Here is a 17,010-nt window from a genome sequence, read left to right on the forward strand (position 1 = left end):
CATTTTACAGTTCATTATCCTAAATAAATCTATATATAACAATATTTACTGATTAAAATAAACAATACAGTTGTATGTGTAAATTGTAAAGCTTAATGTGGTATGTTATCAGTTATCATATAGAAAGACTCTAAATATTTGTAATTTCTCTTTTTTGGGGCATTGTTCTACATATTGAAGTATTCATTTAGTTGTTTTTGTGTTGTTTTTGCTGGACACTAAACTTGAACTAAATGTCTTAAATCACCCTCACATTTCTAACAATACTTTATTTAAAACATTTTCTTGTTATGTTAAATAAAATTCTGCGACAAAATATGTGTTATCTACTCATAAATGGATTGAGATGTGAATTGTGAAGCGCTATCCATAGTCCTGCTCTAAGGTTTTTTTTTAATAAATACCGTATTTGCTCGATTATAAGACGACCCTGATTATAAGACGACCCCACAAATCCGAATATTAATTTAGGGAAAAAACAAAAAGCCTGAATATAAGACTACCCTATAGGAAAAAAGTTTTACCAGTAAATGTTAATTCATGTAAACTAATTTTCATATTTAATAAAAGCTATGATTGAGAAAAATATATTTTTTATTTCCTTTTATTTGCCAACCTGCCCCCCCCAGTTATGCACATCTGCCCCCAGGCTTGCCACTCTGCCCCCAGAAATGCCTTATACCCTCCTATATGCCACTGTGCCCCATGATATGCCTTTTAACCTCCTATATGTCCCTCTGCCCCATGATATGCCTTATACACCTATATGCCACTCTGACATATAGGGGGTTAAAAGGCATATCATGGGGCTGAGTGGCATATAGGGGGTTAAAATGCATTTCTGGAGATATATATATATATATATATACTGCTAACAGCAATCACACTCCTATCAAGCCAAGGCAGCCAGTACATGCTGGAACCTGGGGATGATAGAAGTGTGATTACAGCCTCCCTATGCCATGCTACCACCACCACCCCTCTTACACATCCATGCTATCACACACACACTCATTTACAAACATTTAAATACTCATTCATTCCATTAATCACACATACACACACACGCTCAAACCCTCCACCCCCCCACCCCCTTACCTGAACTTCAGATCTCCCACTCGCAGACTTCTGCAGGGGCCTGGCTGTGCGAGCAACTTCTCTGGCCCCGCCCCCAGAGGAAGGAGGGGGGAGGTAGATTATGTGAGGACTTTGCTAGCTTCCTGTTCTCCTGCTGCTAATAGCAGAGACGCCGCTCGCGGTCAAAGCCCGGTAAGCAGCATGGCCCCAGCAGAATGAGGTCTGATTAGAAGATGACCTCGATTATAAGACGAGGGGTATTTTTCAGAGCATTTGCTCTGGAAAAAACCTCGTCTTATAATCGAGCAAATACGGTAGTTGGGTATATCGGAAAGCACCATTTATCACAAACCATCCTTTAACTGTACTTTGACCATTTATTTCCCACTTTCAAGAACTTTTGATTTGTGTAATGGTATGGTTTTATTATGCTCCTTGTACCTGTAATACTACCATGAATACAGATATTGGTTAGATGACTAGATAACATAATGTCTCGGTAATAAGAGAATACATGCAAATCTTATTTCACAGCACTGATGCATACATACAGTATGTTGCCCTAATAGGTAATACGTGCCAACCTAACCATATAAGTGACCCAGCTGGTCATCAATGAAATCGAGCTGGTGTTGGCAGTGCATGTGCTTCGTGTTTTTTATGCTATCAGGAAATAAGTGATGCATCTAAAACATACAATCCCTTTTGGCCATGCCTGACCTTCACTTAAACTGCAGTGGAGTCCTGTGGGCAGCGCTGCCACAGGCACAAAAAACAGCTGTGTTCAGGTGAGTGGGAGTTCAGGACACTCTTAAACGAAAGAGTGTCCTGAACACATAGACAGGTAGGAGCCCATGACATTATAGACCAGCCAATGGTGCCACTTTTGGACCAAAATATTTTGTTTTCTTTTTCCTTCCCTGATGTTCTTCTTCTCTATGAGCTCAGAGTGTTTGGTTGGTGTGAGTGTATAACAGAGGTCTACAGCGTTAAAATTTAAAATCAGACATCATCAAATATATATTTAGATTTAAATTGTGTAAATAAAATGTGTTATTATTCTTCCAAATTAATATGTTACACGAATAGTTGGCATCATGTACCTGGTTAATTAACCTGGCACTTTAAGGCAGGCAGACTCCTGATGACGTTATGTTTTAATGCTCATGTAGTAGATTGCTGTGCCTGATCTGCCACTGATTAGGCAGATTGGGTGAATATGGGGCACTGTCGGCCAGAGGCCCATGGGGCACTTGCCTAGCGTGCCAGATAGACACCCTGGGCTTGATTAACTGTCACATATATCTTGGAGTCCCACTATCAGTTTCATGCAGGTCTACATTAAAATTAAAAAAACACCCCTGAACTGCTGACTAAAAAGTTCACATTAAATTACATTTGTCATGTATTGCAGCTCTGCATGTCTTCTGTCCTACTTCTCCCTTTTGCTACAAAATAATCTATATAAAATTTAATGGCAAAAAAGTTGCAATTTAGTTCAGACAGTGAAAGGTTGGCAGCAAAAGCTAGATAATCTGTTTTGGTTTTTTTGGGGGGGGGGGTTCTGGTACTTCCACATATATAGCCGCTGTCTAAAGTAACAAGGATCTTAGGCAGCATTTACACAATTACTAGACTCGTCATAAATGTTGGGCAGGACTGGATAATGACCACTGGTTGTCTTCTCAGTCAAATGTTTTGACCTCCTTTAATATTTCTCTATTTCACAAGGATTACTGGTTAGAAAGTTGCCTGGATTAACAACACAGCAGAACAGCAGGTATCTTCCACAACATCCTTATAATGTTAGTATTGTGTTTGGTTCTCTGTGCATTCTATATGATCTCGGAAAGATAAAAGACCTCAGGTGGTTGCGAAGCCTCAGGCAACTCTCTCTTCACCGACAGAGAAAGAACTATTTCCACATGACAATTACCAAGAGACACACAACAATGCAAGTCTGTACGTATCGCAGTCCCTCCCCTCGTAATTGTTTATGAGCCAGTGAAGAGTGAGAAACAACTAGGGACAGCAAAAAGGTTGACATCACTGAAATTGTAAGCTGTTTTACGGTGCTCCACCTTTAAAGGTCCGAGACATAATACTGTGTACAAGATCAGCAGAGAACAGTTCTACTGGAAGCCAGTTCTTCAGCCTGTCTGCAACTTAGAAGAGGAGGCCTCTCAGCTGAAAGAAATGGTAAGCAATTCTTAAACCGCAGATTGTCTCTACTTTTATTTCCTCAAATGTTGCTTATGGTTATCAAACATTCAATTTTTAATAGTATTCAAGTTACTTCAGCAAGTAGTAGCTTCTTTTAATAAAGTATTTTCAACACATATGGCTTAAATAGAAAGTATATTACCTTATATGGTATTTCAAAAACTTGACTATTAGGAACTGCAAAGTGTTTAAATATTTTAATATTACATGGAATTTCTTAAATTAAAATGCCCAAAATAATTTAATCCCGATATTTATAAAAAAAATATATATCAAAATGAACCATGCTTTCTTGGGCTTGATTTATTTTTGACCGAAAAATAACAAAATATTTTGTAAAAATATTAACAAAATCATATTAACAAAAAGAAATTATAAAAAAAAAATTCAAGCTACAATCCTTTCTCTTTCCTTGGTTTCCACTAAATGCACTAAAATTAAATGCATATTTTAAAAGATGGTACTGCCAATTTCTTAAAGTAAATTTTTTCGATGAACGGCATGTTTTGCATTAAAGTTATTTATTTAAATTCAAGGAAGACAAATGCATGGGGTGACTCTGGGGAACAATTAAAGGAGTAAAAACTACTTATATAAAAATGCAAGAATACAGATAACAGACAAATAATAACATAAAAAGGTATTTTATAAGATAATCACGTGGAATTCTGTGTGCTGTCTTAAATTTACTCTATTTCAATACATGTATTAAAACTTATGTTTTAACAATTGGAAGCAGATAAGGAAGGAGCGTTTCACAGGGCATGAAAAAAATACTCCATCATATTTTGTTTTTTTACTAAAGATTTTACTAAAAATAATAAAATAATTACATTCCTGTCAGCTTTATGGTGTATTTTTCCCTTAAGTGTTAATAACAACAGGCCACATAAGCATGCCTGGATACTTTCTAAATGATTTGATGCTGAGATACTCTCAGTATTAATGCTTTAATACTCATTCTGTACAATAGATTCTATTGTAAGACTCACAGAGCAGGCCCATCTTTAGTGCCAGGCTTGTCAAAAAGCTGCCTTGACCAAAGGGGATCTGACAGTTACCCCAGAAAATACCCTCAATGCCTCAGTGTAGTAATTAACAGGAGTGCAGTCGAACCCTCCTCAGAGCATGGGGGATCTAAGCCTACATTGGCATTTGAAATGTGCACTATTGGGGCTAAGACCGGCACTGACCACACAATATGTTTTATACTTTTATATATACTATATTTATACTATATATATTCTATATATCCAGGTGACAATCGCACACTGCAGGACCCGGTCTGCCAAAGGCCAGTGGGCCGCCAGGCATAAATGTGTTTTGGGTTCAGTGGTGCAAACTATCATAACACAGCTTTAGAATCATTATTCTCGTCCTTATTTTATTGATTCTATACTATAAACATAACAATGTGGAGAGCAGGTGAAAAGGCACACATCTGCGATGTGAGCATACAGCAAAATAAATAATTTATGTGCAGTTTCAGCAAAGCAGGTGCTCCACAGAAACAAAACAAAAGAATATCCTACATTATTCAGAAGAGGAAAATGTGAATTATCTAGAATCTCTACGTAAATACAAACTTCATGAGCAAAAACACACAAGGTGATGACTATATTTACACAGTGTACTCCAATTATCGGTTACCTTATCTGAAAGCACACACATACATTGCTTATAATAGGTACCAGGCAGACATCATTTTGTTATTACAATGGAAATTTTTGTGTACCAGTTGTTTCCATGACATGGTGAGACATCTACTCTGCCGCAACACTCATGTTGCGTGATAATATATCATTCACTAATGTTTACTGTAATAATTATGTAATTATGTAATATATAATTGTCAGGCATTTATTTTTTAAATATGTGTATGGTCTTTGTCTTCTGTGTTCTAGATTACCCAACTTTTGTTTAGTAAAATAAATTGTGTTATAGCAATCCCACCAAACATGTGTGAATATGCTTATTATCAGATTATTTATTATTTAATTTATTTTTATTTAATTTTAATATTTGTACTCCTAAATGATAGGATTTAGGTACATGAGTGATGGCTTTCTTATTTCCTATACCCTTATCTATTTACTGTATATTTTTTATGTCATTGTCCCTCTATGTCTTGAACCATCTATGTTCATTTAAGATGATTAAAATAGAAACATCAATAGAGCATTTCAGGTTTTAACAACCTATCTATACCTGCTTTTGTGTCACATGACAATGTTTTTTTTTTTCAAAAATATAAGTGGGAGAACAGATTTACTTGTTTATTTGTAGAAGATTCTATGGTATATTTTTTTAACATTCTATGGTACTAGGAATAATGCTTCTAAAAATGCATTTAACACATAAAATTGTGGAATTTATCAACACTCATATTGTTTCCAACTGTTTCTTCCCTTCTTCTCAAGTCATTGGGCTTGCTTCAATGTTCTAAAGTAGTCAATGATTCAACATTCAGGGAGCATAAGTTTTTGCACAGTTTTTTGCACAGTTTCTAGAATTTTTGTATTTTGGGCACAACTGCAACAACTCTTAATAAAACACAACTAGATACCCTAGTTTGGTCATGAACTACCGTATTTGCTCGATTATAAGACGAGGTTTTTTCCAGAGCAAATGCTCTGAAAAATACCCCTCGTCTTATAATCGGGGTCGTCTTCTCAGACCCCCCAAAAAATGTCTGCTGGGGCCATGCTGCTTACCGGTCGCGAGCAGCGTCTCTTCTGTTAGAAGCAGGAGGACAGGAAGCTTGCAGCGTCCTCACAGAGCTCTATCTCCCCCTCCCTCCTCTGGGGGCGGGGCCAGAGAAGTTGCTCTACAGCCGGTCCCCTGCAGAAGTCTTCGAGTGAGAGAGCTGCAGTTCAGGTAAGGGGGTGGGGGAGGGTTTTTGGGTAAGTATGTGTGATTAATGTGTGTTTAATGTGTGAAGTATGTGTGATTAATGGAATGAATGAGTATTTAAATGTGTTTGTGTGTGATAGCATGGATGTGTAAGGGGGGTGGGGGTTGTAGCATGGCATAGGGAGGCTGTAATCCCACTACTATCATCCCCAGGTTCCAGCATGTACTGGCTGCCTTGGCTTGATAGGAGTGTGATTGCTGTTAGCAGTTTGATATATATATCTGGACCTCCAGAAATGCATTTTAACCCCCTATATGCCACTCAGCCCCATGATATGCCTATATACCTCCAGAAATGCATTTTAACCCCCTATATGCCACTCAGCCCCATGATATGCCTTTTAACCCCCTATATGCCAGAGTGGCATATAGGGGTATAAGGCATATCATGGGGCAGAGTGGCAAATAGGGGGGTACAAAGCATTTCTGGGGGCAGAGTGGCATAACTGGGGGGGGGCAGGTTGGCAAATAAAAGGAAATTTAAAAAATATATTTTTCTCAATCATAGCTTTTATTAAACATGAAAAAATAATTTACATGAATTAATATTTACTGGTAAAACTTTTTTCCTATAGGGTCGTCTTATATTCAGGCTTTTTGTTTTTTTCCTAAATTAATATTTTGATTTTGGGGGGTCGTCTTATAATCGGGGTCGTCTTATAATCGAGCAAATACGGTAATCAAGCAATAGCTATTGCGGAGCAGGCTTTTCTGTTACCGCACTAAATGCAGCTTTGGAAATATCATGCTTCGCACTGTTGAATGCACAATATAAACACATAAATAATTCTATAATCAAGTAAAATGTTGTCTCTTTCACAATTTTTGCCAGGGACAATTGTCACGAGGCACAAAGCCAAGTATTACTAGGTTCTTATCGTATAAACTTAAAATGTGCTTTAAAATGTTTCGTGTTGTTGTTTATATTAATTAATTAGGTAGCGTAAGTCAAGTTCCTTAACTGCATAATGGGAACTCTCTGGGTTTGACCTAGAGTCTCCGGGTAAAGCCCTGCTTCCTCGGGTTTATGAGTCAGTTTCTTCTTTCTCTGTGTAGGGGACCGGTGTGTTGCTAGGCCCTCTCCCCAATCACATTTCGCTTACTCCAGTCTAGTTCCCTCCCGCTAAAGGCTTTCTGGGGCTAGCCCTACCCCTACAAATGGCTAGCCCCACCACAAAGACACTCGTAGATAAGCAGGAGAGCTCCCGATAGCCTACCGAGGGAACTTCCCATTCCCCATGGGGGAAGCTAAACCAGTAAAGTGAACATACACAACCATTCAAAAGTTTGGGGTCATTTAGAAAGGTCCTTGTTTTAGAAAGAAAGTGATCAAAAATACAGTATAGACATTATTGATGTTGTTACTGATTATCGTAGCTAGAAAGGCTGATTTTTAATGGAAGATATGTACATAGGCCCTTTATCAGAATCCATCACTCCTGTATTCCTATGGCAAAGGAGCAAATCCAAGCTGAAGTTTAAAAGGCTAATTGATCATTAGAAAACCCTTTTGCAATTATGTTAGCATAGCTAGAACTAAGTGACCCCAAAAGTTAGAAAAGTATTGTATGTGTATATATATATATATATATATAGTTTATATTTTGGAAATATGGCAGTATATATATAAAATTGATAAACTTAAACTCAAGTATGTAAATTGTTAGTTAAAATATTTTGCTAATTTTAAAATGATGATTTTGTTGTATATTGGCACATTTTATTGTGGTCATAAAACAAGCAAAAATAATAAGCAATATATAATAAGCAAAAATAAGCAGTATTGTTACATATTATTTTAACTGCCCATGTAGGAAACTTTTCCTGATATGGAAAGTGGGTTTAATGACACAATGCCCAATAAGTAAGTAGAAATCAATGTTCAATGGTGTTCACTGTTTAAGGAAAAACAAACCTTTGGCTGAAAGCCTGGGAATCATTCATTCTCTTCAATAAGCTCTTACCAAGTGAATTGGTTTTAATTTACTCGCTAACCTTTGAGGATTAGTTTGTGGTTTTCCCACGTACGTCTGTGCATAAAAAAAACAGTCTTTATGTTCTGTTTTTGTACCATACATCAGATATGTTTAATTTCAGCTAATAAACTAAAGGTTGCTGCAGGACAAATATTTTCTGAGTCTGATGGACAACTTAGGAACTTGATGGACTATTTTTTCCTGAAGTGGTAGTCCTGTGTCATTGACCAAAGAAATAACGCTCACTCAACTTCAAAACCTTATAAAACAGAAATACAGCACACTATTTTTTTTGTTAGATATGAAAAATAAATAACATGGAGTCTAGCCGGGGTCAGGTTCACAGAAATCAGCATAGTTGTAAAATCAATAGCCAGGGTCAGTACACAAGAAATCAGAGAGAACCGTTTAGTAGCCAAGGTCGGGATTATGGAAGGCAGCGGAGTCAAAGGAATAGCCGGGTTCGGTACACAAGAATACAGGAGGATAGGCAATTCAAACTAAACAGCAGTACTCGGCACAATAACTGAGCACTGACCACAGCTCAGTGCTGGGTTTTAAACTTGCCGCTCGGAGGACGCCCCGGCCCCGTGCGTGACATCATCCGAGTGCATTCCCCGCCATCTCCATTCGGGGACGCATAAAGTTTGTTGAGGGCGCACCTAGAAGCAGTCACACTGGAGGAGGAAGTTGGAGGCGTGACGCTGGATCCAGTACCCGCGGATAGCGGGTACTCAAGTAAGTGACTTCATTGGGGTCCGGTAGGCGGACCCTGAAATAACATGTTGAAAGAAAGTATAATAGATTGTTAACACGCGCTGGGGAGGTCGCGGAATCACTAAAAATCTAGCCATGCATCTTGGCTACCTTTATCCAGGCATATGGTATTTCACTAAACATAGATGTAAGGGGTTTTGAACAGTGTTCTTGTAGAACACCAATACCCTTAAACCAACCCTTCTTCGTGGTAAAGGAAGACAGATGATAGATAATATAGTTTAAAATATATATATATATATATGGTGCTTTATATGTACTTTTCAGAGATTCTTAATGCACATTGACTAATACTGACCAACACTTTCACTCTCACTAGCCACTATTTCCGATATCCTTGTCACTGTTGAGAATTCCTCAATCTACCTCACAAAGTTCCCTGCATTGTCTGCACACTTGGCTCCACTCTCACTTCCCCCCTAATGTCCACTTGCTCATCAATCCAGACACTTTGACTTGCAAAATATCTCTCAAATGTATTGTTTCCTCGCATTAGAGACTAGAAGAATACTAATCCATTCCCTTTTAAAAACCTGTGTGGATTATTGCAACATATTACTTCTTGGCTTCCTCCTTTCCACACCTTTCACCACTCCGATCCATTCATACCACAGCCAGACTAATTGTCTTATTGCATCTGCCCCCCCACTGTTTCAGTCCCCCCATTGGTTCCATATATCTTCCAGACTAAAGTTTAAATTCCCTTAACAACACATCACCCATCTCTGCTCTTACGTTCCAACACTCTCTTAACTTCAATTCTTCCCTTTTTTCACAACGCATGCCTCTTTTTTTACTGTTATCATCTTTTCTCACATGCATATCCAGGATTTTACCTGGACTATAGCTATATTCTGGAATCCCCTACACCATCACTACAATAACTCATCCCTACTACACACGTAGTTCCTTTCCTTCCCTCTCATTCATCCTCAGCCAACTAATGGATTGTACGTTTGCAAAAGCAGGGCCTTCTTCTCCTTCTCTACCAGTATGTCTTTACATATGTTAATTGTATTGTCAGTTGTAATAGTTCTGCAGAACCTGCTAGTCAACTATAAATAATTTTAATGTGATCCTGTGGTATACTCCCTGATTTTAGGCACCTGGAAAAGTGTGAAATCAGACAGAAACCAGCACCATTTTGCATGAAGTTAAATGTACTGAAGGCCATAGAATATACATTTAACATCCCCTTACAAAAAATTACTGCAGTTTTTCTGAAGTAATACTGCAGTTTTTTGGACATGAAAAAACTGCAATACTGCACTTTTTCTGCAGTATTACTGCACATTTACTGCAATTTTACTGCATTTGTACTTCACTGTACTGCAGTTTTACTGCACATTTACTGCACTTTTTTTTATATTGCAAACCTACAGTTGTACTTCAATGTACTGCAGCTTTATTGCATTTGTACTTCCATACAAAAATAACTGCAGTAAAACTGCAGTACAGTGAAGTACAAATGCAGTAAAACTGCAGTATTACTTCAGAAAAACTACAGTAATTTTTTCGTAAAGGTCAACATAGGGCTGGAGTCCTCCTTAAAGGTTGTAACAGACTGGCAAACGGCAACAGCTGCAGAATGTTGAAAAACAGCAATAATTTCAGCAAATTAACCTACATTATTTGGGCATAGCTTCCATCTTCTATGTTGAAGGTAAAACAGAAAGAAAAAAAATCTAAATTATTTTGACAGTGTTGGACTTGGAGACCTTGTCTGAAATGGTTACTGTAGATGGTCCCCAACACTGATTATGTGGCAGATGACGCTAATCCACATTATGGATACGAGAAAACATTAAAAAATATTGAATCCATTTTCTCATCGGTTTTAGAAATTTGGTAGTAGTTTAAGATGATATTTTGAATGGGAAATGAGTATGTCTTTGCTCGGATCATGAACAGGTGGCTCAACGTTCTTTATTATAGAGTTTTCTGGGTTTTTCCAGATTGGCAAACAAATTAACAACGGTCATATATAACTCCCTCAAAACATAGAAGCAGCAATACTAGCACACCTAAAAAACAGAACAATATTCAAGATAATCTCGGTATATGCTTAAGTATAATAACAAATTGACCTATTTTTACATTTTCAAGAATGAAATATATCTTGCATTGATGTAAGTACTACATTAGAGCATGTTTGCATATCATCTTAAATTCAAATATTACATAAAGGATCAGAGGTTTATTCACTAAACTGGGTTTCTTCTGCAAGAAAAGCTATGTTGACCATGTTGTTTTATGGTAATACAATGTGTCAGTAAGACAGCATAGCATGATGTTGAGTTGGAAGACATCAAATCTCCATTTTTTTAATGAAATTTTTGTCTCTTACACAGTCGTCTGGCGTTACAATCGGCGATGGTGTTATAGAGACATTTGACAAAATGAAGCTCATGAAGTCTGAGAAGAAAGCTGTATTCTTCGGTTTCAGTTGTGATGAAAAGTACATTGTCGTCGAAGAGGGAAAGGAAATTCTTTCAGGAGACTGCAATGGGGACTTTTTCCCACGTTTAAAATCAATGTTCTCCGACACCAAGTGCTGCTATGCATTGCTTGACATTGAATATGTTACGGGGGAGTCAAAAAAAAGAGACCTGATATTTGTCTTGTGGTAAGTTAATGGCGTCATGCGCGTTACAAGCTACATGAAATTATATTAATAAATATTCAAGGTCTGGGCCATTCAAACCATTGAGTAAAGGGGAAGTTAATATTGTTAAATCTAATATGTGCAATTTACCACTTTCTGGGCAAATCAATTTAATATCACTGTTAATAATGGAAGAGCTATACTTATAATTTAGAAGTGATTAAAGTTTTATTAAATTGGGAAAAACATTTTTGACTCTGAGATGGTAATTGGAGTTTTATTTGAATCAAGAGTATAACTGTGGGTATGTTAAATCCTTTTAGCCCCATGTATGTGACTGATATATGCCAACACATCCACAGTCATGCAGTAATATACAGTTACACTCAAGCTAAAACCATATGCTTACACACACTCACTCTACTACCTTACACATACACCATAAACAGGCCCGGACTGGCCATCGGGCACACCGGGCATTTGCCCGGTGGGCCGGGCCACGGCAGGGCCGCACTGACTTAGGGGCTGATGGAGCTGTAGCTCCAGGCCCCTACCCTACCTACGGCCGCATTAACGCAGGGCATAAGGGGCACCTGCCCCTTAAGCCCGCCGCAACTGCGACCGGGTCCGCCACTCTAAGGGGCCGGGAAGTCCCCACCAAGGCCGGCCTTACGGGTCTGCGGCCGCACAGAGTTTAAATTAAAACATCGGGTTTTTTTTTTTAACTTTATTTAACATCCTCCATGTTAAATAAAGTTTTTTTAAGTTGAAAAAAAAAACCCCGATGTTTTAATTTAAACCCTGTACGGCCGCAGACCCCTAAGGCCGGCCCTAGTGGGGGCTTCCCGGCCCCTTAGGGCAGGGCCGACCTTTGGGGTGTGCGACCACCCCCCAGGGGGCGGCGGCGGCGGGGGGCGGTCCGCACTGGGTGTAATGTCCGCCGCTGGAGGAGCAGGCTCGCAAGGGAGCGGTATCGGAGGTCTTTGACAGACTTCCGGCTTCCTTGAGTGATTTTAAGCCGGGTTCAACCCGGCTTAAAATCACTCAAGGGAGCCGGAGGTCTGTTAAAGACCTCCGATACCGCTCCCTTGTGATCCACGCGGCAACAGCTGCTGTGCGCCGGGGTTTGTTGTCAGATCCCGGCGCACAGCACTGAAGCCGCGCCCACCGCTGTCCGTGCCCTCTGACCCGGAAGAAGACAGAGAAGACAGAAGAACTGAAGAAGAGGAAAAGAAGCTGAAAGAAGAAAGGAAAGGTAGGAAAGCATTAAGTGAGAGTGGATTGGTGTATATGTGTGTGGATTGGTGTATATGTGTGTGGATTGGTGTATATGTGTGTGGATTGGTGTATATGTGTGTGGATTGGTGTATATGTGTGTGGATTGGTGTATATGTGTGTGGATTGGTGTATGTGTGTGGATTGGTATACGTGTGGATTAGTATATGTGTGGATTGGTGTATGTGTGTGGATTGGTGTATGTGTGTGGATTGGTGTATGTGTGTGGATTGGTATATGTGTGTGGATTGGTATATGTGTGTGTGGATTGGTGTATGTGTGTGGATTGGTGTATGTGTGTGGATTGGTATATATGTGTGGATTGGTATATATGTGAGGATTGGTGTATATGTGTGGATTGCCATACGTGTGGATTGGTATGTGTGTGGATTGGTATATGTGTGTGGATTGGTATATGTGTGTGGATTGGTATATATGTGTGGACTGGTGTATGTGTGTGGATTGGTATATATGTGTGGACTGGTGTATGTGTGTGGATTGGTATATATGTGTGGATTGATATACGTGTGGATTAGTGTATGTGTGTGGATTGGTGTATGTGTGTGGATTGGTATGTGTGAGGATTGGTGTATATGTGTGGATTGGTATATGTGTGTGGATTGGTGTATATATGTGTGGATTGGTATGTGTGTGGATTGGTATGTGTGTGGATTGGTATGTGTGAGGATTGGTGTATATGTGTGGATTGGTATGTGTGTGGATTGGTATATATGTGTGGATTGGTGTATATGTGTGGATTAGTGTATGTGTGGTTTGGTGTATATGTGTGGATGAGTATGTGTGTGGATTGGTATATGTGTGTGGATTGGTATACGTGTGGATTGGTAAATGCGTGAGAGTGATGGGTGTTATGCTGTACCATTTCCAATGTCTTTTTTCATGATCTAATTATGCTCTAAAAGTACATCATAACTCCCATCACTCTATACTGTTCCATACAGTGGCAGAGCTGGGAGACAGAGGCCTTGCACCCCCACCACAGGACTCCTGAAAGGTAAGTGAACTTCAAAGAGGGAGAGGGTAGATAGTTAGGAGGGGGTAGTTGCGGCGGGCTTAAGGGGCTCTGTGTTAATGCGGCCATATAGTACCAGTCAGTCCGGTCCTGAGTGGGCCTATTTTAAGGTGGGGGCCTGGAGCTGCAGCTCCATTAGCCCCTAAGTCAATCCTGCCCTGCCACAGGCGCGGTCGCAGTTGCTGCTTGCTTCGGCAACAAGGTAAGTAGGGTGAGGGAGGTGGGTGCAGTGTGAAGGGGCAGAGGGGGGTTAGATAGTGAGAAAGGGGGAGGGGATAGATAAAGGCGCTACATATTGAGAAGTGGGGAAGGGGGTTACATAGTGAAAAGGGGCAGATAAGATGAAGAGAGGGGGTAGTGTGAATGCGTATGAGAATGAATGAATAAATGTGTGGATGAATTGTGTGAATGCGTATGACAATGAATTCATGTGAGGATGAATTGCTTGAATGATTTGTGAGACTGCATTAATGAATGTGTTAATGATTTGTGTGAATGATTAAATGCAAAGGTGGCACATGAAGGGTGGGCTTTAACAATAAATAAATAAATAAATAAATATGGGCTGCTCAGGCTTAAATGCCCGGGCCTATTTTTTGTCCCAGTCCGGGCCTGACCATAAACTCATCCTAACACAAGTCATCCTAACCATACACATACATAGATACACACATACACCACAAACTTATTTTCCCCTCATCAGTACAGTTTGCCAGCTAGATTTATAGCTGGCAAAGTGGACTAAGACAACCAGCAACATATCTATGGGTTGTTCTGAGCATAATTACAGTTTGTAAGATATCTGAGCTGCTGGGATGTGATAGCGTATCCAAGTGTTTCTACTAATAAGAGTAGTGCATGGTATGGAGGCCATCCTTAGCCCTCAGCCTAGATGCGCTCCTTAATAGTAAGAGCACCTGCAATGTAAATCTCCCCGACTGTCAGCATACGAGGAAGCCGGATCCCCCAAATGGGTACTTAGTCCCCGGTTTTAAAGCAGGGTCCTCAGCCGCCTGGACCTGCTGCCCTAAGCTCAGTGCACAATACACTATTGATGTTTTGTATCACCTTGAAATATTGTACTTCTGCACCTTCCATGACATATACTATGGTGATATCAGACATCGGTGGGAGTGTTTCTTTATTATATTTCATACAATTTTCGGTAATTAATATTTCCAATAAAAACAACTCAATTGCCACATTATATTTTTTTGTTTTCAGGGCACCTGAAGATGCACCCATCAAAGAAAAGATGCTTTTTGCTAGCTCCAAACCATATTTAAAACAAGCTTTTTCAGGTATGTGATGAAACTGTCAAAGTATTATAACTCTGTTTAGACAAGTTTGAATATAAAATATCCTGGCATACGCCATGTTGGAAATTGATGCATCACTGGCACCATATCAAGTGTCACTAATTATAACCTCAATATCCTGGCTTGGGAACTCCCTATTAATTAGAACTTGTAGTATTACACAATAACTGACATAGAACACTGTTTACAGTTTATTAACAAGAGATATTGTTAATTGTTCTTTATTAACAATCAGAAATTCTCATCCACTAATCAAAATGTGTTACCCTTACCCTTCAATTTCACATATATATATATAAAGCATTTTCTTTTCAGTTTCTGAAATTGTGGAAAGGTACGCAAACTACACTTTAATTAAACTGGTTTGCTGGTTATTGGACTAGTGGAAACTCCCCAGTCCTCCAATTGGTGAAGAGAACGTCGCCAAAGCGCCGCTGTTTTGACAGAAGCTCATCTTAAGGAAAAACGTTGGTGCTTCCTATGACGTCCTCTCCCTTGATCCTCTAATTGGAGGAGAGAACATCAGCGAAAGTGTCACGAGTTCAGCATAGGGGAAAATGGCGGCGCTTCCATTGATGGCTTCTCCCCAATTATTTAATTTGCCAAAATTTGGTAAATTTGCAATTCGTATGAATCTGAATGCCCAAGTCTATTAGTTACCCACCATCATGCAGTGAAGGCCATAAATATGCACCCACCTGGCTACTGGGGCACAAGTTGCGCTTTGTTCCTTATGGGTTCTGTCACTGGAAAAAATCATTTTGTTGTAGTACTAAAACGTTTTTGTTTTTTTGTTGTAGGAGTAAACAAGCAATGGGAAATCCACAGCCAAGATGATCTCACTGTTGATCAACTGGCCCAGAAACTTTCAAGTGGCAAAATTAAATCTTTGGAAGGACACCTCTTATAGATCAGTAGTGCCAGCTGTATGGAGAACCTGGATATTGCGCAACACAGTCTGCCAATGCAGAGTGTCTACAGTGATAGTTTGGCTCAATAACGTCATTCGCAAATATTTTTATATTTTACAGAAACTAGCGGATCTCAGCTCGCATAGAGTGCTCAACACGTTGCAGAAAATAATAAACAGGCTGTTGCAATGGATCTGTCCTTTAGATCATGTAAAGCGTATTTTAACATTGGCTTAATTAACCACTACATAACTGCATTAATGTCACACAATTTAATGTCCAAGATTCGAATTAAATAAAAATCAAGTGATCAGGTGTTTTGTATTCTTTCTGTGTTTGGAAACTTGATAAATGCTGTTTAAAATGGATTGTGAACAAGAAAAAAAAAATAACCTTTTTTAAAAAGACAAATCTAGAAGTACCTTGTCTTCTAATATGAGATACTACAACAAATATTTTGCAGTAACACAGAGTATTGTTTGCATGGATGTGCAAATGTGTTAAATCGATCCTTTTAAAAACAAAGGAAAGCTGCTCAGTTTGGATTGACAGATTATCCCATAGTATCGTGTCCTTCCTAAAATCGTTAAGAGCCACTTCTTTGGGGAAGCCTATCAACTAAGAGGTTAACTCCCCACTACTTGGCCTTTCCTAGTCAAACTTCTCCTGTCTGTTATTTCTCATTGTACCCCCCTGCTCATTGCAAGACACACTGACCATGTGTCTTGCAATGTGTTTTATTTAACCCATTTTGGTCCAGAGGAATTTTCATACCCTAGTAACCACTTTGTTTTTTATTTTTATAACATGATTCCATAAATGCCCTCGGACAAGTAGGACCTTTTTGTAAAATCATAAAAATAATAATAATAATAATAATAAAAAAAAAATCCTATAATAA

The 17,010-nt window shown here is 39.0% G+C and overlaps 1 protein-coding gene across 1 annotated transcript; it reads left to right on the forward strand.

Moving 5' to 3' along the window:
* Positions 1-3,147: 3,147 nt before the first annotated feature.
* Positions 3,148-16,426, forward strand: DSTN (destrin, actin depolymerizing factor). Its single transcript, XM_053461167.1, has 4 exons — positions 3,148-3,276; positions 11,318-11,592; positions 15,104-15,180; positions 15,999-16,426. Exons 1-4 carry the CDS (start codon positions 3,274-3,276, stop codon positions 16,106-16,108), a joined length of 465 nt encoding a protein of 154 aa, XP_053317142.1. The 5' UTR covers positions 3,148-3,273; the 3' UTR covers positions 16,109-16,426.
* The last annotated feature ends 584 nt before the right edge of the window (positions 16,427-17,010 follow it).

This window comes from Spea bombifrons, chromosome 3 (genome assembly GCF_027358695.1).
Source record: "Spea bombifrons isolate aSpeBom1 chromosome 3, aSpeBom1.2.pri, whole genome shotgun sequence".
Classification (NCBI taxonomy): domain Eukaryota; kingdom Metazoa; phylum Chordata; class Amphibia; order Anura; family Pelobatidae; genus Spea; species Spea bombifrons.

Coding starts and splice junctions, on each gene's coding strand:
- DSTN (XM_053461167.1), top strand. Junction 11,593..15,103: donor GACCTGATATTTGTCTTGTG/GTAAGTTAATGG, acceptor TTTTGTTTTCAG/GGCACCTGAAGATGCACCCA. Junction 15,181..15,998: donor TTTAAAACAAGCTTTTTCAG/GTATGTGATGAA, acceptor TTTTTGTTGTAG/GAGTAAACAAGCAATGGGAA.